The following is a 24,455-nucleotide window of genomic DNA, read 5'->3' on the forward strand; positions in this document are numbered from 1 at the left end:
TTTCATAAAACACAAAAACAGAAGACAACACCTTAAAATTTTATAAAACCAAAACATAGGACAAAACCATTTTTATTTTTCAGAAAATACAAAAACAAAAGAAAAAACACGTCATTTTTAAAAACAAAAAAAATAGGATAAAACACTACTGTAGAGGTTGCCCTCTAGTGGGTTCTTCAGATCACCACACACTGCCAGGAGAGCCCGGAATGCAGGGTGTAACACTGTTTTATTTTCATCCATTAGTGCAGGCTTTTTGCTTTTCAGCAAAAGGTTTTTTTCTTCTGCGTTCGCCCAGCAGCACCTCCAACTCCAACCACTTGTCTCATCCCGGATAACAATGCCCACCTGGGCCATCTACACACCTGTCGCTGTCTTGGAGGCCTGTCCTGGCACAACCCGTTCCGCCGCAGGCCACGACCCCATCCGCACACCTCCGCCGCCAGACGCAGGCCGGGAAGCCTTGTTTCCTTAGACTCTGGTGACAAGGGAATCTGCCAGTAGCCCTTGGTCAAATCCAGTGTCGTGAAAAAACGAGCAGTGCCCAGCCGATCCAGGAGCCCATCGACTTGGGGTATTGGGTAGGCTTCATAACGTGACACTTCATTTATCTTGCGGTAATCCACACAGAACCGCACAGACCAATCCTTCTTCCCTACCAGAACGATAGGTCTGCACCACGCACTGTGTGACTCTTGTATTACCCCTAACTCCTGCATAAATTTTTATTTGTCCCGAACCACTTTGCGTTTGTGTTCGGGGAGCCTGTAGGGCCGAGACCGCACCGTAACACCCGGGCTGGTCCCAATGTGACGTTGGATGAGGTTCGAGGGGAGAACATATCAGAAAAGTGCTGCTGAAGCTTGGCAACATCTGCTTTCTGCGCTAACGTGAGCTGATCATCACCAGCAGCACCTCCAACTCCAACCACTTGTCTCATCCTGGCTGCTGCCAATAAAGGCGACAGGTGATTAGATAACAAAGCCCACCTGGGCCATCTACGCACCTGTCGCTGTTTTCGAGGCCGGTCTGGCACACCCCGTTCGCCGCAGGCCACGCCCCCCTCCACAACTACATTTTCATAAAACACACCAAAAAAAAAACACAACACACTTAAAATTTAATTAAACACAAAAACATAGGACAAACCACTTTACATTTTCAGAAAAAAACAAAAGACAAAACACATTCAATTTTTATAAAACACAAACAAAAGACAAAACGTTTTACAATTTCATAAAACACAAAAACACAAGACAAAACACTTTACATTTTCAGAAAATACAAAAAAAATTGGCCAAACACTTTACATTTTCAGAATATACAAAAACATATGACAAAACACCTAACAATTTCATAAAACACAAAAACATATGACAAAACACTACATTTTCAGAAAATACAAAAAACATAGGACACACCGCTTTCCATTTTTAGAAAAAAACAAAAGACAAAACACCTTACATTTTTATAAAACCAAAACAAAAGACAAAACACATTACAATTTCATAAAACACAAAAACATAGGACAAAACATTACATTTTCAGAACATACAAAAAACATAGGACAAAACACTTTACAATTTCATAAAACACAAAAAAATTAAGACAAAACACTACATTTTCAGAAAATACAAAAAACATAGGACAAAACCCTTTACATAAAACATAAAAGCGTAAACAACTTACAATTTCATTGATTGACGGGGGGATGTCTCAAATCACAGATTGACAGCTCAGTGGACCAATAATTTTGTTCATGGCTGATTGGTTGATTCAGCTGTCAATCTCTGATTTGGGACATTCCCTTTTCGGTTTAGTTCAGTTCACTTATTTATTTCATTCATACAAAAAAATCTAACAAGAATAAAATAAAAATAAATCAATCAACATAACATTAAAGTACAATATGAATGAAAAGGAGCAGAAAGAAGTTAAAAATATATAATATTTTCACAAATACAACAATTGACTTTGTAGTCAACCATATTTTCATTTTACAAGATCTGTGTTGGCCCTGCGATGAGGTGGCGACTTGTCCAGGGTGTACCCCGCCTTCCGCCCGATTGCACCAGCGCCCCCCGCAACCCTGAACGGGACTAGCGGTAGAAAATGGATGGAAGAAAGATTCAAACCAATAATGAAGAGATAATTCTACTCTGGGGCAGCACGGTGGAACAGGGGTTAGTGCGTCTGCCTCACAATACAAAGGTCCTAGTAGTCCGGGGTTCAAACCCGGGCTTGGGATCTTTCTGTGTGGAGTTTGCATGTCCTCCCCGTGAATGCGTGGGTTCCCTCCGGGTACTCCGGCTTCCTCCCACTTCCAAAGACATGCACCTGGGGATAGGTTGATTGGCAACACTAAATTGGCCCTAGTGTGTAACTGTTGTCTGTCTAACTGTGTTGGCCCTGTGATGAATTGGCGACTTGTCCAGGGCGTACCCTGCCTTCCCCCCGATTGTAGCTGAGATAGGCACCAGCGACCCCAAAAGGGAATAAGCGGTAGAAAATGGATGGATGGATGGATAATTCTACTCTGTCATATCTTTTCATGATCATGATTTTTACATTTTCTTGGATACAGAAAGAGATATAAAATGTGTTATTTCACTGTAAAGCTTGTCCCAAAAACTAACACCTTACAAGAAAATTGTAAGTTGTTTCCGCTTTTGTTTTTATGTTTCCTACAATTGTAATAGTGTTTTCATAAAATGTTTGAGTGTGTTGCACTTCCAGGCCACTGTACAAAAGTCTTAAGTGTTCCCAATGAAAAATGATCAAATGAAAGAAAAAAACAGGATAGTGGTTCACATCGCTGGCACTTTTGTATTGTCAGTAGCCATTCACATTGGAATAAGTCTGACATTTGCTTAGCTCAGGTAGGCACCAGAATATAAAAGTATTTTTTTTAGTTATGAAATAACCTAATCTATACACTAGTCCACTGCAAAAAAAATTATATCGAGTTCACAGTAAAAAAAAAAAAAAACTGTCAGTTCAATCGGCAAAAACGCTACCACCGTAACCCTAACCCATACGGTAAAATTCTGGCGACCAAGCTGCCAGTTTTCCCCCCTGAAAATCTGCGGTTGTTATTTTTACAGTGCATTACTGTAAATGGAAAAACAGCACTACTTCTATTTTGCTGGCGACTGAGCTGCCAGGTCTTTTTTTTTTTTTAAACCGTAAAATCTGTTTTTACTATGCATTACTGTAAATCAGGGCGTCCAAACTAAAGGCCATGTGACCCGCCGACGTATTCAATCTGGCCCACGCTGTTACACCTGTGTGGCATCGTGGTACCGGGTTCGATTCCCTCGAGGATGCGTCAAAATTGAACACAGTAAAGGTAAGTTTTAACAGATTTATTCTACAACAAGGATCTAAGAAACAAAACACTGGAGCTAACAAAAGTAAACCAAAGACGCTAGTATGAGAACTAGGTGATACAAAATACAAACTAAACTGACCCGTAGGTACAAAAGAGAAAACAAAACCTTCAGCATGAGAACTGGAATTAACAATGGCTAGCGTGAAAAGCTTAGCGAGAATATACATACATGAGAGTATTGCAGGCGTAACTCGTTGCGTGAAAAGCATATCATGAACCCAGGCTGAACAGACAAAAGAGGACGGCTTATAAAGTGACGGTGATTATCTGTAGCAGGTGTGCGGTGCCGTGAGCAGCAGGTGAATTGATGAGTAACCATGGTAATGACTAAACAGGAAGTATGAGGGTATTAAAATGCAACAATAAACCATAATATGGGAAGATCGGAGTACGGATCTTAACACATGCGACATCACAAGTTTAGTCAGGAATGTGTTATTCATACATTTTAACTATTTGAAAGTCTAATTGCAGCAGCAACTTTACTGCCATCTTGAGGACAACATAAGTGATTCAAGTCAATGAACAGGAAATGTGATTTAAAGTGATCATAGCATAGCATTTACTTATATGACAAATTCCAAACAACCTTTCCGAGTCATGACGCAAAAAAAAAAATCCACTCAACACAAAGCGTCAACGCACACGGTCTCACAACATAACACAACCTGCTGACTGAACTTTGTGGGTATTACAAAAACGTACACGCACCATAAACAAATTCTAAATTACACCCATTTAAATCCATTACAATGCATGAGGGGAAACATGCAAAACACTATTTTTACACTCTTTTTGGCACGTTTTAGCTGCTTGCTATTACTGATTGATAACAAAATTTTAAGGAGGTCGTCAGGGAAGTACAAACCCCGTTTCCATATGAGTTGGGAAATTGTGTTAGATGTAAATATAAACTTAATACAATGATTTGCAAATCATTTTCAACCCATATTCAATTGAATATGCTACAAAGACAAGATATTTGATGTTTAAACTGATAAACATTTTTTTTTTGCAAATAATCATTACCTTTGGAATTTGATGCCAGCAACACGTGACAAAGAAGTTGGGAAAGGTGGCAATAAATACTGATAAAGTTGAGGAATGCTCATCAAACACTTGTTTGGAACATCCCACAGGTTTGCAGGCTAATTGGGAACAGGTGGGTGCCATGATTGGGTATAAAAGCAGCTTCCATGAAATGCTCAGTAATTCACAAATAAGGATGGGGGGAGGGTCACCACTTTGTAAGCAAATTGTCGAACAGTTTTAGAACAACATTTCTCAACGAGCTATTGCAAGGAATTTAGGGATTTTACCATCTACGGTCGGTGAAATCCTCCAAACGTTCAGAGAATCTGGGAGAAATCACTGCACGTAAGCGATGATATTACAGACCTTTAACCCCACAGGTTGTCCTGCCTCAAAAACAGACATCAGCGTGTAAAGGATATCACCACATGGACTAAGGAACACTTCCTAAAACCACTGTCAGTAACTACAATTTGTCGCTACATCTGTAAGTGCAAGTTAAAACTCTACTATACAAAGCCAAACCCATTTATGAACAACACCCTGAAATGCCGCTGGCTTGGCTGGGCCCGAGCTCAGCTAAGATGGACTGATGCAAAGTTGAAAGGTGTTCTGTGGTCTGATGAGTCCACATTTCCAATTATATTTGGAAACTGTGGACGTGGTGTCCTCCGGAACAAAAAGGAAAATAACCATCCGGATTGTTATAGGCGCAAAGTTCAAAAGCCAGCATCTGTGAGGGTATGGGGGTGTATTAGTGCCCAAGGCATGGGTAACTTACACATCTGTGAAAGCACCATTAATGCTGAAATGTACATACAGGTTTTGGAGCAACATACAGTATGTTGTCATCCAAGCAACGTTATCATGGACGCCCCTGTTTATTTCAGCAAGACAATGCCAAGTCACGTGTTACAACAGTGCGGCTTCGTAGTAAAAGAGTGCGGGTACTTTCCTGGCCCTCCCGCAGTCCAGACCTGTCTCCCATCGAAAATTTGTGGAGCATTATGAAGCGTAAAATACGACAGCGTAGACTGCGCACTGTTGAATGACTGAAGCTCTACATAAATCACGAATGGGAAATAATTCCACTTTCAAAGCTTCAACAATTAGTTACCTCAGTTCCCAAATGTTTGAGTGTTCTTAAAAGAAAAGGTAATGTAACACAGTGGTGAACATGCCCTTTCCCAACTACTTTGGCACGTGTTGCAACCATGAAATTCAAATTTAATTGTTATTTGCAAAAAAAAAAAAAAAAATCAAGTTTTTGAGTTTGAACATCAAATATCTTGTCTTTGTGAAGTGAAGTATATTTATATAGCGCTTTTCTCTAGCGACTCAAAGCGCTTTACATAGTGAAACCCAATATCTAAGTTACATTTAAACCAGTGTGGGTGGCACTGGGAGCAGGTGGGTAAAGTGTCTTGCCCAAGGACACAATGGCAGTGACTAGGATGGCGGAAGCGGGAATCGAACCTGCAACCCTCAAGTTGCTGGCATGGCCGCTCCACCAACCGAGCTATGCCGCCCCTATATGCCGTCTTTGTAGTGCATTCAATTGAATATGGGTTGAAAATGATTTGCAAATCATTTAATTATGTTTATATATACATCTAACACAATTTTCCAACTCTTATGGAAACTGGGTTTTTAAACAAGGTAGAAGTTAAACTTTCACACACTCTTAATACTCCATTCATCCATTTTCTACCGCTTGTCCCTCTCTGGATCGCAGGCTCTTAATAACCAATCATTTTATATACATATATATATATATATATATATATATATATATATATATATATATATATGTATATATATATATATATATATATATATATATATATATATATATATAAAATCATTATATTGATATAATATGGTCCCAAGTGTAGCCCCCAAGTCGGTCACATCAACACAAAAGAAAAAGATGCCTCTGGCTTGGACTGGTCCTTGATCGAGCTTGGGCAGGTCTTGGATCAAAATAGATAACCCCTCCCGGCTCCTCCCATCGTAAACAGCAAAATTTTCCAAGCCTTGGTGCAACAAAGACAGCTTTTTTCTGTTCACTCAGAGAACGGAAAGTTTTTGGGTAATTTACATACAATTTTTCTGACAACAATGAACATTATTACTCTACAAATGGTGCAATAGAAATAACACAAATAGTAGTATAGCTAATGAATAATAACAATAATTACCTCTATTATCAAATATACCAGGGGTCGGCAACCTAAGATGTTGAAAGAGCCATATTGGACCAAAAATACAAAAACAAATCCGTCTGGAGCCACAAAAAATTAAAAGCCCTTTTACATACAGATATAAATTGAATTATGAGGACTTAAAGGAAACTAAATGAGCTCAAATATAGCTACAAATGAGGCATAATGATGCGATATGTACATACAGCTAGCCTAAAAAGCATGTTAACATCGATTAGCTTGCAGTCATGCAGTGACCAAATATGTCTGATTAGCTCTCCACACAAGTCAATTACATCAACAAAACTCACCTTTGTGTATTCATACACAAAGTTAAAAGTTTGGTGGACAAAATGAGACAGAAAAAGAAGTGGCATAAAACACGTCTTGGAAAGTCGGAGAAAGTTATACATGTGAACAAACTACGGTGAGTTCAAGGACCGCCAAAATTAGTAGGACAAAACGGCGCTCGCCATATACTCGAATCAGTGAAGCATGTTTAATACAAACAGTGTGCTTTATAACAATTAGGGAGGTTTGTGTCATGTGTGTCCTCCTACAGAAACCATATAAAAACAAAATATATGTTTTTTTTTCCCCCTCATCTTTTTCCATTTTTCATACAGTATATTTTTGAAAAATCTCCTGAGAGCCACTAGGGCGGCGCTAAAGAGCCGCTTGTTGCCAAACCCCCGAACTATACAATTGATTCAAATGCAATTATACATATATGTAATGATAACTTGAATTACAAAAGAAAACAGATAAACGGAGGGGAAGAACAAGAAGCAAACTATATTACCTCTATTACTCATTTACCTTGTGGATTGTTATTGTTAAGTTAAGCTTTATCAGTGTACCACTTTTTTAATGCTACATTTTTTCTTTTTTCTTTTTTCTGTAAAATCTACTGACTATTTTTAGTTGATGGTGACTTTCTATCAACAGGAGTTTGTAGACATGCTCAACTTGCAACCTGGTCAGAAGGTTCTGGATGTTGGCTGTGGCATCGGTGGAGGAGACTTCTACATGGCAAAGGTGAATGAGCCCAGGACAGCGCCACCTGATGCCACATAATAATGATGACATACCGTAATAATATTACTTATGCAATTTTTTTTTTTTACTGTGAAATATATTTATAATTTCAGACGTTCCAAGTAAAGGTCCTCGGCATGGACCTGTCAGAGAATATGGTGGACATCGCCATGGAGAGGGCGCTGGCTGAGAGGCTGCCATCGGTATGTAAAGCTGATACAGACAATAGTGCAAGTACATGTGGAATCTGAGGTCTAATGATGAATATTCTGGTGTAGGTTGAATTTGAGGTGTCTGACGCCACTAAGAGGACGTTCTCTGAGGGTTCCTTTGATGTCATCTACAGCAGAGACACGATCCTGCACATCGCAGACAAGCTGGCGCTCTTTAAATGCTTCCATGTAAGAATGTTTTCATGCCTCGCAACTTCACCAGAATTGTGTTCAACGCACGCTCCCTGTATGTCTAGTCCTGGTTAAAGCCTGGAGGTCAGCTGCTTATCAGCGACTACTGCTGCGGGGAGAAGCCATGGACTGCGCCGTTTGAGACCTACGTCAAACAGCGAGGCTACATCCTCTACACGCCATCACAGTATGGAAAGGTAACCGTGTGATGATGTCCTGAGACGACTTTGTTTGCTCTTCGTGTGTAAATAACACACCAACGGATAGGATAGGACTTTATTAGGATAGGACTTTATTGTCATTGCACAAGTACAACTAAACTTTGTTTTCAGCACAAACCCGGACACTTTGTTCCATCTCGTGAGATCAAAGAGTCAGTCTGAACATAGTTAGAGGGGAACATTATCACCAGACATATGTAAGCGTCTATATATACCTTGATGGTGCAGAAAAAAATAAAAATCTTTTTTTAACTGATTTCCGAACTCTAAAGGGGTGAATTTTGGCTAATTAAACGCCTTTCTGTTTATTGCTCTTTTTGCGATGACGTCAGAACGTGACGTCTCCGAGGTAATACAGCCGCCATTTTCATTTTCAACACATTGCAAACATTGGGTCTCAGCTCTGTTATTTTCCGTTTTTTTGACCATTTTTTGGAACTTTGGAAACATCATGCCTCGCCGGTGTGTTGTCGGAGGGTGTAACAACACTAACAGGGAGGGATTCAAGCTGCACCACTGGCCCAAAGATGCGAAAGTGTCTGCCGCCAGACCCCCATTGAATGTGCCAGAGTGTCTCCACATTTTACCGGCGATGACAGACATGGCACAGAGATGTATGGATAACCTACAAATGCATTTGCAACGATAAAGTCAACGAAATCACAAAGGTGAGTTTTGTTGATGTTGACTTATGTGCTAATCAGACATATTTGGTCGCGGCGTGACTGCCAGCTAATCGATGCTAACATTCTATGCTAATCGACGCTAACATGCTATTTACTGGCGGTGCTAAAGAAGACCTGGCACAGAGATGAATGGATAACCTGCAGATGAATTTGCAACTATAAAGTCAACGAATTCACAAAGGTGAGTTTTGTTAATGTTGACTGCCAGCTAATCGATGCTAAAATGCTACGCTAATTGATGCTAACATGCTATTTACCGGCGGTGCTAAAGCGACATGGCACAGAGATGTATGGATAACCTGCAGATGCATTTGCAACTATATTATGTTTGCTTCCACCCACATTTAATGCGAAAAAAACATTTACCAATCGAAGGATTTGAGTTGCTCCAGTGTCATGAGATGCGAAAGTCCTGATCGTTTGGTCCGCACATTTTACCGCTGATGCTAACGCAGCTATTCGGGCATGCTATGGCTATGAATAGCATCAATAGCTATTCGCTCAATAGCTTCAGTTTCTTCTTCAATACTTTCATACTCCAACCATCCGTTTCAATACATGCGTAATCTGTTGAATCGCTTAAACCGCTGAAATCCGAGTCTGAATCCGAGCTAATGTCGCTATATCTTGCTGTGGTATCTGCCATTGTTTGTTTACATTGGCAGCACTGTATGACGTCACAGGGAAATGGATAGTCGCATCGCGAATAGCGAAAATCAAGCCCTTTAAAGCTTTTTTTAGGGATATTTAGAAAAAAACTTCCAAAAATACAACAAGCCACAGGGAACTGATTTTTATTGTTTTTAACCCTTTTGAAATTGTGATAATGTTCCCCTTTAATGAATTACATTATCCATCCATCCATTTTCTATCGCTTATTCCCTATTGCTAAACTGTGGCGGACAAAAATACGTCCAAAGCATTTCAAACCCAGTCACACACAAACACCATCGACAGCATGCAATGGGACAATTTGTGCAGCCCTTTGAGACACTAGTGATTTAGGGCTATATAAATAATCATTGATTGATTGATTGATTGACAATTCTGCAATATTAAAGGTGAAGCAATCCCATGAATTAGAGATGCGCGGTTTGCGGTCTCATCTGCGGAGTCCGCGGATAAACCGCGGGTCGGGCGGGTGACATGACGAAAAAATAGATTTTAATTAGATTCGGGCGGGTGGCGGTTGAACCATCCGGAAATATTTGATATACATAGTTCTTGGATCGGTATCCTTTGCCATTTAAAGAGCCATTTAAGACCCGTGTCACAAAGCGAAGAAGTCAATAGGAGACGCTAATATTCTCTAGAATGACTGCCGGCAGTCACCCAGATAATAAGTATTAGGGCGTGCTATGAAGCCATTGGCTTTGTCGCCTTCTACAGCGTGTACGATCTACTTGTCAGTCCAGCAACATGTTGTGTGTGGCTTCCGCGGCGACACGCACACGACTGCAAGGCATACTGGGTGACACAGAGTACACTAATGGTTGTGATATAAACAATTTTAACACTCTTAGTAATATGCGCCACGCTGTGAAGCCACACCAAACAAGATTGACAAACACATTTCGGGAGAACATCCTCCCAGTAACACAACATAAACGCAACACAACAAATACCCAGAATCCTTTGTATCCATGACACTTCCTGACTATTTTATACACCCCGCTAGCAGCAAACCCCGCCACCCCCCCACCCGTGCGTCGGTAAGGTGGGTGGGGTTGGGGGCGCGGGGGTGTAGAATATATTCAAGAACTGTCACGGATACAAAGGATTCTGGGTATTTGTTGTGTTGCGTTAATGTTGTGTTACTGTGAGGATGTTCTCCCGAAATGTGTTTGTCAATCTTGTTTGGTGTGGCGTCACAGCGTGGCGCATATTAGTAAGTGTTAAAGTTGTTTATATCACAACCATCAGTGTACTCTGTATCACCCAGTATGCCTTTCAATCTTGTTGCCGGACTAACAAACGGTTTGTACATGTTGTTGAAGGTGTCAAAGGCAATGGCTTCACAGCACGCCCATATTCTTGTCATCAGGATGAACCCCAATTGGATATTCGCGAGAACGTTAGCGGCTCCAATTGTCTTCAATTCTCTGTGAAACGGGTTTAAATAGCTCTGTGAGTGGTAAAGGTGGCCGACCTCTGGTGTGTTTCAGCGGGCGGGTGGCGGGCGGTTGCGGTTCTGATAAAATGTTGGTTCGGGTGGACGGCGGGTGGATGACGACTTTGGTGATGCGGTTGCGGATGATATAATTGCCTATCCGCGCATCTCTACCATGAATGCAGCAGGATTAAAAAGAAACAAAAAACAAACAAATGCGAGGAAATGAGCTGCCAAAAAACACACAAAACTTAAAAACAACTGCATGAAAAGCTCTATTTTCTTGTCAAATATTCCAAGTCACGATCGGGTCGCATGATGATGGGGGTTTGTTCTCCCAGGATGTAAAAAGGACAAATCCGGACAGGACTTGCAGGTAATGACTTGATTTAATAATAAAACGACACAACAGAGAAAACAGACCGACTGGATAAGGTGCCGAGCACATCGGAAGCTAGGGCTACAACTCAGCACAGACTATGATCACTAGCTGGGGCTAGGAGACAAGCAAAAACTTACGTAGCAGTCGCGTGACGCAAATAAATAAGCCAGACTGACTCACTGGAAAAGGAATAATGTCAGTGATTACAAACAGGTGCACGTCCGGAACACAAGCGGCAGGTGAAAATAATAAGTAGCTATGGTAACCAACTCAGAACTGCACAAACAGGAACCGGAGTCTTAAACAGAAAATAACAAAAAACCATGATCCAGACCACAGATCATGACATGACCAGCGTTAACAGTATGTGTACTAGGGCTGCGCGATATGGCCTTTTATTATTATCTCAATATTTTTGGGCCATGTCACGATTCACGACATATATCGCGATATTTTAGCCTTAGCCTTGAATGAACACTTGAATCATATAATCACAGCAGTATGATGATTCTATGCGTCTACATTAAAACATTATTGTTCATACCGCATTAATATATGCTCATTTTAAACTTTCATGCACAGAGGGAAATCACAACTAAATCAATTTACCAAAACTGTATTTATTAAACAGTTATTAAGCAGTGGCACAAACATTCATGTCATTTCCAAAACAGAAAGTGCAAGATTGTCAGAGACATTTTAAAACAAGCTATGAGTGAACTTTAGTGCATGATGTCACTAAGATGAAAAATCAAAACAACACTAAATTAAAGTGCACTTTTGTACAAAACGCCACCACAATAGTTAAAAACAAATAAAGTGCACTTTTGTGCATGATGTCACACAAGATATTTAAAAAACTGTTATATAAAAATGAACTGCATCACAGGAAATCAAACAGTGTTTATCCTTCGCTATGTGGTAGGTTCCTGCGGACATTATCTCCTTCTGTTGTTGATTTTTTTGTTTAATATGGTGTTGATCTAGAAATTGTTGCTTCGGCATTTTGTTGGTGTGGCACCAAACAGAGATGTTGACATGCGGAGTTGTAAGCACTCTTCATTCTCTAGCGCATGGGTGTCAAACTCTGGCCCGTGGGCCAAATTTGGCCCGCCGTGTGATTTCATTTGGCCCTTGAGGTAATATCAAATTAAGATTAGAGCTGGCCCGCCGGTATTATACAGGGGCGGTGCCGCTGTAACAACGCATTTGCCAACCCTCCCGAATTTCACTGCCCCTCCCGTAAATCTCCCGGGGCAACAATTCTTCCGAATTTCTCCCGATTTCCACTCGGACAACAATACTGGGGGCGTGCCTCAAAGGCACTGCCTTTAGCGTCCTCTACAACCTGTTGTCACGTCCGCTTTTCCGCCATAGAAACAATGTGCCGGCCCAGTCACATAATATCTGCGGCTTTAACACACACGAACGAATGCAAGGCATACTTAGTCAACAGCCATACAGGTTACACTGGGGGTGGCCGTATAAAAGGACTTTAACAGTGTTACAAATATGCATCACACTGTGAAGCCACACCAAACAAGAATGAAAAACACATTTCGGGAGAACATCTGCACCGTAACACACGTAATACCCAGAACCCCTTGCAGCACCAACTCTTCCGGGATGTTATAATATACACCCCCGCTACCACCAACCCCCCTCCAATTTTGTTTGTTCAATATTCAATGCAAAATTTTTTTGGATCCCTCTTAAAAGGTTAATTTATTCAACCTTGGCCCGCGGCTTTGTTCCATTTTAAATTTTGGCCCACTCTGTATTTGAGTTCGACACCCCTGCTCTAGCGGGTGACTTTTCAAATGATGCTAAAAATTAGCAGTGCTGCTACTTTTTGTAGCAACGCTTTTGCTGCATAATTGTTCAACATATTACCGCTTGAAGCCAAACCACCGCCAGACGATGCACTCCGTGCTGTTTTTCTTGGGAATTAATTATTCCTCCATTTGTTACTAGATTGGCAACTTCTTTCTCTCATATTACCACTGACAACGCACCGTTAGCATCACAGCTAATGTTACCCATGTAGCTGGACAGGAAGTAAAACTAAACAGCAGTAATGACAGATTTCCTGAAAAACATCTGTACATTATTTTCTCTCAAAATACAATTAATTGAAACTTCTGATATGATATTTTGTCATTTCCCATCTGGCCTGCTCTCACTAGCACATAATACACGAGAAATGACAGATTATGCTTGTGTCGCAATTACACGTTTTGTCCACTAGAGTGCGCAAAGCCCTCAGCTTTATGTCCCGATAGATCCTTATACTTCTGGATATTTAGTTTAGATGATATAAACAATGTCAGAAAGCCCATTTGGGCTCCTGGAGATTATAGTTTAGTTTATTCTTTATTTGAAGGGACAATGCACAGAAACATTAAACTCAAAAGACCGATAAATTCCCTAACAGATTATAGCTAAATAGCTCATTTCCATCTGCAGTGAACTGGCTCATCTTCTATTATTTAGATGTGCAAATTGTACAAACCCCGTTTCCGTATGAGTTGGGAAATTGTGTTAAATGTAAATATAAACAGAATACAATGATTTGCAAATCCTTTTCAACCCATATTCAATTGAATGCACTACAAAAACAAGATATTTGATGTTCAAACTCATAAACTTTTTTTTTTTTGCAAATAATAATTAACTTAGAATTTCATGGCTGCAACACGTGCCAAAGTAGTTGGGAAAGGGCATGTTCACCACTGTGTCACATCACCTTTTCTTTTAACAACACTCAATAAACATTTGGGAACTGAGGAAACTAATTGTTGAAGCTTTAAAAGTGGAATTCTTTCCCATTCTTGTTTTATGTAGAGCTTCAGTCGTTCAACAGTCGTATTTTACGCTTCATATTGCGCCACACATTTTCGATGGGAGACAGGTCTGGACTGCAGGTGGGCCAGGAAAGTACCCGCACTATTTTACTACGAAGTTAGGCTGTTTTAACACATGGCTTGGCATTGTCTTGCTGAAATAAGCAGGGGCGTCCATGATAACGTTGCTTGGATGACAACACATGTTGCTCCAAAACCTGTATGGACCATTCAGCGATAATGGTGCTTTCACAGATGTGTAAGTTACCCATGCCTTGGGCACTAATACACCCCCATACCATCACAGATGCTGGCTTTTGAACTTTGCGCCTATAACAATCCGGATGATTATTTTCCTCTTTGTTCCGGAGGACACCACGTCCACAGTTTCCAAATATAATTTGAAATGTGGACTCGTCAGACCAAAGAACACTTTTCCACTTTGCATCAGTCCATTTTGGATGAGCTCGGGCCCAGCGAAACCAGCGGCGTTCCTGGGTGTTGTTGATAAATGGGTTTTGCTTTGCATAGCAGAGTTTTAACTTGCATTTACAGTTGTAGCGACCAACTGTAGTTACTGACAGTGGTTTTATGAAGTGTTCCTGAGCCCATGTGGTGATATCCTTTACACACTGATGTCGGTTTTTGATGCAGTACCGCCTGAGGGATCAGAGGTCCGTAATATCATCGCTTACATGCAATGATTTCCTCCAGATTCTCTGAACCTTTTGATGATTTTACGGACCGTAGATGGTAAAATCCCCAAATTCCTTGCAATAGCTCGTTGAAGAATGTTGTTCCAAAACTGTTCGACAATTTGCTTACAAATTGTTGATTTCGCCCCATCCTTGTTTGTGAATTATTTAACATTTCATGGAAGTTGATTTTATGGATACTTTTTTATACTTATTTTCCACCATAATTTACAAATAAATTCTTTAAAATTCCTACAATGTGAATTCCTAGATTTTTTTTAACATTCTGTCTCTCACAGTTGAAGTGTACCTATGATGAACATTACAGACCTTTGTCATCATTTTAAGTGGGAGAACTTGCACAATCGGTGGCTTACTAAATACTCTTTTGCCCCACTGTATATAGGTATATACAGTATAGGCGTAATATTATCAAACTTTCTAGTTCTTGTCAAAAGTCTAGCAGATGCATTTTGTACCAACTGTAATCGTTAAATGCTAGACATAGGGAGACCCGAAAATAATACGTTACAGTAATCGAGACGAGACGTAACAAACGCATGGATATTGTCCTCAGCGTCGCTAGTGGACAAAATGGAACACATTTTTGCGAAGCAGGCCGTTTTAGTAACACTCTTAATGTGTGACTCAAAGGAGAGAGTTGGGTGGAAGATAATACCCAGATTCTTTACCGAGTCGCCTTGTGTAATTGTTTGGTTGTCAAATGTTAAGGTGGTATTATTAAATAGAGGTCAGTGTCGACCAGGACCGATAATCAGCATTTCCGTTTTCTTGGCATTGAGTTGCAAAAAGTTAGCGGACATCCATTGTTTCATTTCATTAAGACACGCCTCCAGATGACTAAAATCCGGCGTTGGCCAGCTTTAGGGGCATGTAGAGTTGCGTGTCATCAGCATAACAGTGAAAGCTAACACCGTATTTGTTTCCGTCTCTCTTGCTGCTGCTGACGCCGCAGTTCATCCAAGACGCTGGCTTCTGCAGCGTTCAGGTGCAGGACCGGACCGCCCAGTTCATCCAGGTCATTAAGGACGAGCTGCAGAGAGCGGACGCCGCCAAGACTGACTTTATTCAGGTGTCAAAAAACAAACCGTTCCCGGATCTCTTTGTTGTTACCTAACATACTTCTTTTCCCTCCAGGAGTTCTCCGAGGAGGACTTTAGTGAGATCGTGAAAGGTTGGAGGGAAAAACTGGAGCGTTCCAACAGCGGGGACCAGCGTTGGGGCCTATTTCACGCCAGAAGGAACTGAGGTTTTGCACATAACTGAATACATCATCAAAAGGATGAGACAGTTATTAAGTTTGTTGGACATTTTTTTTCCAAACCTGATTAGATTCTCAGTTGGTGGTTTTCAAAAAAAAATGTCTTCTTTTTTTTCCGGCATAGTTATTTTTGAAGTTGACAAAAGTGCAATTTAACAACATGTTTTTATTCAGATGTGCATCACAACTAATGAGCTGTGTGATCCTGCACTTACATTATTCTCTATTGGTTACTTTTTGTATGTTTGTGAAGGGGTGGCAGCACGGTGAAACAGGGGTTAGTCCTGAGTAGTCCTGGGTTCAATCCCGGGCTCGGGATATTTCTGTGTGGAGTTTGCATGTTCTCCCCTTGACTGCGTGGGTTCCCTCCGGGTACTCCGGCTTCCTCCCACCTCCAAAGACACGCACCTAGGGATAGGTTGATTGGCAACACTAAATTGGCCCTAATGTGTGAATGTTGTCTGTCTATCTGTATTGGCCCCGACTTGTCCAGGGTGTATCCAGCCTTCCGCCCGAATGCAGCTGACATTGGCTCCATCACCCCCCGCGACCCCAAAAGGGACAAGCGGTAGAAAATGGATGGATAGTTGAAGGGAAAAATACATTCGTTGTGTTGCTCAAATTGCCAATATCTGTTCATTTTTGTAAATAAACCCAACAAGTTCTAACAGTTATGCTTCAAACATTCTTGGACAGCAATGAAGTGTCACTAAGATGCTGCAAAATTGGACTCCGATTGAGGATCAATGCATTTGAGGCACTGATGCCTTTGCATATATATTTTTGTGGTTTTTTGAACGTATACAAAAACGCCAACAATACTTAATTTACATTCTATAACCTGTACATCAACCGAACTGTGGAAACATTGTTATTGTAAGAGGAACTCTTTTTCTAGCTTTATAAACACATCGTCTTGCGACTCTGTACTGACTGATAAACATAAACAATCATATCATCTGTAAAGTGTTAGCCCACATTTCATCTTTTGTTTGTACACAGCTCACTCGACTAGTGTGTATATGTAAGAACAAGCATGACGTGCTGCTTTTACCACAGGGTTTCCCCTAATGTAAGTGAACGTGGCAAACAAATTTAAGTAATATAAAGCCCCCAGAAGAAGTTACGCAAAGTGTGTCGCTATTTTTAACTTTTATTACCAATCTTGTGATAACAAAGGGCACAATTCCAACAAGTTTTGCCTCGCGTGCACAAACACTTTTCATCCCCGCACTTCCCTGGACACACAACAACACTTCCTCATTATCCGCCAATCACCTTTCAGGCACGGACGGTGTGTTGGTAAACAGACGTCAAATCCAAACATAAAACATTAACATTAGCTGGTTGTAGCAGTATGAATGGATGTATATACATAGCCTATTATTTGCACACTATTGATAAGTGATGTACCGGAAACTTAAAAACCGAAATAAGAATTTGATCACCGAAAACAGCGGATGTAAACAAAATGCACGCCATTGTCTGGAGCGTTGTCAGCATGTCTGTGATGTGGACGTAATTTTAATATGTCGCAGTTAACAGCCATCTACAAAATGTGCAAATATTAATGTCACGGCCAGGGCGCATCATCTTTACATCCTGACGAACCCACCGCGGGCCACGACCACAGGCGCTCTCGCTCCACTGCGGCCGTGCCCCTTCGCGTCTGCAGACAATCAGCAATCAGCGCGCCTGCCCGTGAGGCGCGAGCTGCCTTCAGAAGCCAGCACAACCTGCCATCCAGCGCCGGAATATAACCTTCTATTCGCGTACAGTAAGCCACGTCATGCTTGATGCGAACCAGCTCTCTCTGTGTTTGCCCTTCCGTGTTTTCTTGTGTCGTCCCCGCAATACCCTCCATCGCCTTGAAAGTGAGCTGTGCGTCTCACGTTTCCCCAGATGTCCCTCTGGACTCTGACTGCCTCCCTCAATCCTTGACTTCCCCAGCTTTTGACTCGGACCTGTAAACTCCTCTCTCCTGGACTTCCTCGTCTCTGGTTCAACATTTACGGTAATACTCAACAGCTAAACTACACACATAGTCTTACACCATACACACTCTTGGATTTTGTCACACTCCATTTTCCTTAGTTAGTATATTTAATATTGTTTGATCATTATATATATATATATATATATATATATACACATATATATATATATATATATATATAAATATATACATGTAATAAATCTTAGAGCTACAATGGCCCCCTGGTGTCTGTGTCGTCATCCCCCCTCTCAACAATTAAAGGGGAACATTATCACGATTTCAAAAGGGTTAAAAACAATAAAAGTTAGTTCCCAGTGGCTTGTTGTATTTTTTGAAATTTTTTTCAAAATTTTACCGGTCCCGGAATATCCCTAAATAAAGCTTTAAAGTGCCTTATTTTTGCTATCTTCGAAACCACTATCCATTTCCCTGTGACGTCATACAGTGCAGCCAATACAAACAACATGGCGGTTACTACAGCAAGATATAGCGACATTAGCTCGGATTCAGACTCAGATTTCAGCGGCTTAAGCGATTCAACAGATTACGCATGTATTGAAACAGATGCTCGGAGTATGGAGGCAGATAGCGAAAACGAAATTGAAGAAGAAATTGAAGCTATTGAGCGAATAGCTATTGACGCTATTCGGCCATAGCGTGGGTGTACCTAATGAAGTGGCCCATAGCATGGCTGCCTTATTAGCATCGCCGGTAAAATGTGCGGACCAAACGATCAGGACTTTCGCATCTTGTAACACTGGAGCAACTTAAATCCGTCGATTGGTTTGGTTTGGTTTGTTTCGCATTAAATGTGGGTATCTAGTTTCAAATGTAAATACAGCTAGCGTAAATAGTATGTTCGCATCGATTAGCATAGTATGTTAGCATCGATTAGCTGGCAGTCATGCCGCGACCAAATATGTCTGATAAGCACATAAGGCAACAACATTAACAAAACTCACCTTTGTGATTTCGTTGACTTAATCGTTGCAAATGCATCTGCAGGTTATCCATTCATCTCTGTGCCATGTCTGTTTTAGCATCGCCGGTAAAATGTGGAGACACTCCGGCACATTCAATGGGGGTCTGGCGGCAGATTTCTTGCCAGTGGTGCAACTTGAATCCCTCCCTGTTAGTGTTGTTACACCCTCCGACAACACACCGACGAGGCATGATGTCTCCAAGGTTCCAAAAAATAGTCGAAAAAACGGAAAATAACAGAGCTGAGACCCGGTGTTTGTAATGTGAAAATGAATACGGCGGGTGTGTTACCTCGGTGACATCACGTTCTGACGTCATCGCTAAAAGACCGATAAACAGAAAGGCGTTTAATTTGCCAAAATTCACACATTTAGAGTTCGGAAATCGGTTAAAAAAATACATGGTCTTTTTTCTGCAACATCAAGGAATATATATTGACGCTTGCATAGGTTTGGTGATAATGCTCCCCTTTAAGAGGACAGTGGCAGCTTTTAAGAATAGAAAATTAAACTACAGCAACCCGCGCCAAGCAAGTGTGACGTCATGCTCGCTGCAGCTCGTTAAGGACATCGAGAAACAGAAATAAAGAGTCTCCAAACACTAGTACGTTTCATATTAACAGCAGAAGATGTTAGTTTTTAATTGTTTAAGAAGTCATTAAAAGTCTGTAAACTTTTGAAAAAATCTCAACAAAGTGCATTTTACAGAAAGCAACAACAACTGAAAATATGGCAAAACGATAATGTTTTTTAATAATAATTCATAACAGATTTTTTTAATGTTTATTTTTGTGGAGCCTTTCAAAGAAAATCATATCATCATAGCAAATTATGCAGAAGCACCCCATTTTGTTGCCATAGCTTGACTCCAAGCTCCACATTTCCACCACAAAGTCATTACGGTCCTGAGTCTCAGCCGATTGACGACTGGACATGTCCGATAATGTCTCTTTTGCCGATATCTCATATTCCGATATTGTCCTACTCTTAATTACCGATTCCGATATCAACCGATACGATATATACAGTCGTGGAATTAATACATTATCATGCCTTATTTTGTTGTGATGCCCCGCTGGATGCATTAAACAATGTGACAAGGTTTTCCAAAATAAATCAACTCAAGTTATGGAAAAAAAATGCCAACATGGCACTGCCATATTTATTTTTGAAGTCACAAAGTGCATTATTTTTTTAACATGCCTCAAAACAGCAGCTTGGAATTTGGGACATGCTCTCCCTGAGGTTGGGGAGGCGGGTGGGGGGTATATTGTAGCGTCCCAGAAGAGTTAGTGCTGCAAGAGTTCTGGGTATTTGTTCTGTTGTGTTTATGTTGTGTTACAGTGCAGATGTTCTCCCGAAATGTGTTTGTCATTCTTGTTTGGTGTGGGTTCACTGTGTGGCGCATAATTGTAACAGTGTTAAAGTTGTTTATACGGCCACCCTCAGTGTGACCTGTGTGGCTGTTGACCAAGTATGCGTTGCATTCACTTGTGTGTGTGAAAAGCCGGAGATATTATGTGATTGGGCCGGCATGCAAAGGCAGTGCCTTTAAGGTTTATTGGCGCTCTGTACTTCTCCCTACGTCCGTGTACCACTCCGTACAGCGGCGTTTTGAAAAGTCTAATATTTTAGTTTTTGAAACTGATACTGATAATTTCCGATATCACATTTTAAAGCATTTATCGGCCGATAATATCAGCAGTCCGATACTGACGACCCTTGCCTGTTCGGGCCTTTCACCCTCTCTTCGTGCTGGCGATATCCAATCATTTGTCCTTCATTTATTCAGGTTCTAAAAGATAAGATTGTAAATCCTCATTTGTACAAACATAGCTGTCTATTTCTGATTAGATGTCGCCGGAAGTAGGGAGTGTCTTGTCATGAGAAACAGGAAGTGCGTTGCTATGTGGACTGAAATAAATGTGCATAGAAAAGAAGGCCATGCTTAAAATGACCAAAAAAATGCACCTTCATTGTTATGAAGGTGTATGTTACTACATTTTAAAAATATTTATATATACTTAGAGCATGTATATACAACATTGATGGACGTTTTTTGAAGATGCTTTAAAAGGCTTAGGGAAACACAGAGGATCCCATTAGCTGAATCTTGTTCCTGAGCACTAAAGATGTGACTTTAAGGTTTTACTACGTAAGTATAAAATACTACACGGTCTAGCTCCAGCCTATCTTGCCCATTGTATTGTACCATATGTCCCGGCAAGAAGTCTGCGTTCAAAGAACTCTGGTTTATTAGTGATTTCCAGAGCCCAGAAAAGTCTGGGGGCTATAGAGCGTTTTCTATTGGGGCTCCAGTACTCTGGAATGTCCTCCCACAGTAGGAGATGTTACCTCAGTAGAAGCATTTAAATCCCATCTTAAAACTCATTTGTATACTTAGGCCTTTAAATAGACCCCCTTTTGAGACCAGTTGATCTGCCGTTTCTTTTCTTTTCTGCTCTGCCTGCCTCTCCCTTGTGGAAGGGGGGGCACAGGTCCAGTGGCCATGGATGAAGTGCTGGCTGTCCAGAGTCGGGACGCGGGGTGGACTGCTTGCCTGTGCATTGGTTAGGGACATCTCTGTGCTACTGATCCGTTTCCGTTCGGGATGGTCTCCTGCTGGCCCCATTATGGACTGGACTCTCACTATTATGTTAGATCCACTATGGACTGGACTCTCACTCTTATGTTAGATCCACTATGGACTGGACTCTCACTCTTATGTTAGATCCTCTATGCACCGGACTTTCACAATATTATGCTAGACCCACTCGACGTCCATTGCATCCCGTCTAGTGGTCCTCTCCAAGGTTTCTCATGGTCATTCTCATTGACATCCCACTAGGTTGTGAGTTTTTCCTTGCCTTTATGTGTGATCTGAACCGAGGATGTTGTTGTGGCTTGTGCAGCCCTTTAAGCATACTTGCCAACCCTCCTGGATTTTCCGGGAGACTCCCAAATCCTCCCGGAAGAAAGTTTCTCCCAAAAATCTCCCGAAAATCAGCCGGAGCTGGAGGCCACGCCCCCTCCAGCTCCATGCGGACCTGAGTGGGGACAGCCTGTTTCCATGTCCGCTTTCCCACTCTATAAACAGCTTGCCTGCCTACTCACGTTACAACATCTACGGATTTTGATAAAAAACTCCACACACAAAGAGACGAAGCAGAAGAACTAGGAAGTTACAGCCATGGCGATGCAGTTGACGAGCAAAATGAAGAAATACGCTTGCAAGTTCCAAAACGAACGGAAACAAGAATTTCAGTTTATCCAGGAAAGTTCGAAGGGGAAGGGGTACGTTGTCTGTAAATTTTGTTGAACAGACTTCTCCATTGAACACGGTGGCCGAACGGATATACTCAGTCATGAACGGTCAGCGAAGCACAAAGCGTCCGCAACGCAGCATCATTCACAACCCAGTATTATGGCCCACCTCGTAAAATGGAGACCCGATGGTGTAACTTATGCTGGGACAAAGATGGCTATGCTGATAGCTGGAAGCAACATCCCGTTCTCCTTTGCGGATGTCTACAACAAATCCGTGAAGGATATGTTCCCGGATTCGGAGAGTGATCGCCAGTACGCAAATGGCAGAACAAAGGTTACTCAAATAATGAAAGGTAAGTGTTGTTGTTGTTTTTTTAGTAACCAGCAAGCACAGTACAGTTGGTAGAACAACTGTGTTTTTATTACTGTGTATTTGATAGGTGCCGTCTGAAATTTAACCATTTCTTTTGTATATATATATATATAAATGATAAAATAAATTTATATAGCTAGAATTCACTGAAAGTCAAGTATTTCATACACACATACATATATATATCTATATATATATGAAATACTCGAGTTGGTGAATTGTAGCTGTAAATATACTCCTCCCCTCTTAACCACGCCCCCTGCCCCGACCACGCCTCCGCCACACCCCCGACCACGCCCCCCACCTCCCGAAATCGGAGGTCTCAAGGTTGGCAAGTATGCCTTTGAGAGACTTGTGATTTAGGGCTATATAAATAAATGATTGACTGAATGGACCTTGCAAGCGTTTTGATATTTTTTTTATTTTTAGAATGCTAAAAAAAAAAAAAAATGGTGTTCTTGTCTTTCTTACGGTATGTTTTATTTTGTGAATGAGAGGCAACATAAAACAAGTACAGCTCCCCTTTACAATAACAAAAAGAAGAAGAAAATGAGATGGGATGAGCCGATGCCGGAATCAAGCACAGTAACTAACTTTTTTAATGCATATGACGAGTGATATTGACAGTTGAACAATATCAACACAATTTAAATTAGTTTATTGTTCTTTTTTATTACACACAATTGTTGGATTGAAACAAAGTCAAGAGCACACAATAACGAGACAAAAGCAAAAATGACTATTTATTTCACTTTTAGATATGTAACACTGTCACACAAAAAAATAATGCCCGGAATAATGTATCTTTTTGAGTTTTTCTAGAAAAAATATCTTTTGTAAGGTTTGCAAAGAGAAAAATTAGTTTTTTTACTCAATGTGACAGCATAACTGTCATACTAAATATGAATGTTATATAAAAATAACTCCAAAACCAAACATGCAATATGTCTAAAAATGCCTGTAATATTGTATCTATGTGAGTTTTACTAGAATCAGGTGTTTTTGTAAGGTTTACAAATACAAAAATTGGGTATTACTTAATGACTGTATAACAGTCACACTCAATATAACAATTATTCAAACAGATATTAAAACCAAAATGCAAAATAGCTAATAGTGCCTAAAAAAAAGAATCTTGATGAGTTTTATTTGAAAAAAAATATATTTTGTAAGGTTTGCAAAGACACAAGTTATTTTTTTTACTCAACATGACAGTATAACTTTCATACTAAATATGAAAGTTTTACAAACATAACTCTAAAACCAAACATGCAATATGTCTAAAAATGCCTTTAATAATTTATCTGTAAGTTTCACCATAATATAGTGTTTTCGTAAGGTTTGCAGATACAAAAAATTGGTTTTAGTCAACATGACAATATAACTGTCACACCCAATATGACAGTTATTTAAACATAACTATTAAAACCAAAATGAGTGTGACAGTTATACTTTCGTGTTGCTTTTAAAACGCACAAAGATACATTACTTCAGGCATAGCCATGTTTGGTTTTGGAGTTATGTTTTGTATAACTTTCATATATATATATT

At 40.6% G+C, this 24,455-nt stretch overlaps 1 protein-coding gene across 2 annotated transcripts in view; it reads left to right on the forward strand.

Annotated features, from left to right (window-relative positions):
• pmt (phosphoethanolamine methyltransferase) overlaps positions 1-16,958 on the forward strand; it is a 45,085-nt gene extending 28,127 nt beyond the window's left edge. For both annotated transcript variants that reach the window (XM_061900340.1, XM_061900339.1), the window contains exons 7-12: positions 7,576-7,665; positions 7,779-7,868; positions 7,944-8,066; positions 8,135-8,266; positions 15,983-16,099; positions 16,165-16,958. In XM_061900340.1, the coding sequence (XP_061756324.1) occupies positions 7,576-7,665; positions 7,779-7,868; positions 7,944-8,066; positions 8,135-8,266; positions 15,983-16,099; positions 16,165-16,275 (663 nt within the window). In that variant the 3' untranslated portion in view covers positions 16,276-16,958. The remainder of the gene's footprint in view (positions 1-7,575; positions 7,666-7,778; positions 7,869-7,943; positions 8,067-8,134; positions 8,267-15,982; positions 16,100-16,164) is intronic.
• Positions 16,959-24,455: the final 7,497 nt, after the last annotated feature.

Source organism: Nerophis ophidion, linkage group LG05 (genome assembly GCF_033978795.1).
Source record: "Nerophis ophidion isolate RoL-2023_Sa linkage group LG05, RoL_Noph_v1.0, whole genome shotgun sequence".
NCBI classification, from domain to species: domain Eukaryota; kingdom Metazoa; phylum Chordata; class Actinopteri; order Syngnathiformes; family Syngnathidae; genus Nerophis; species Nerophis ophidion.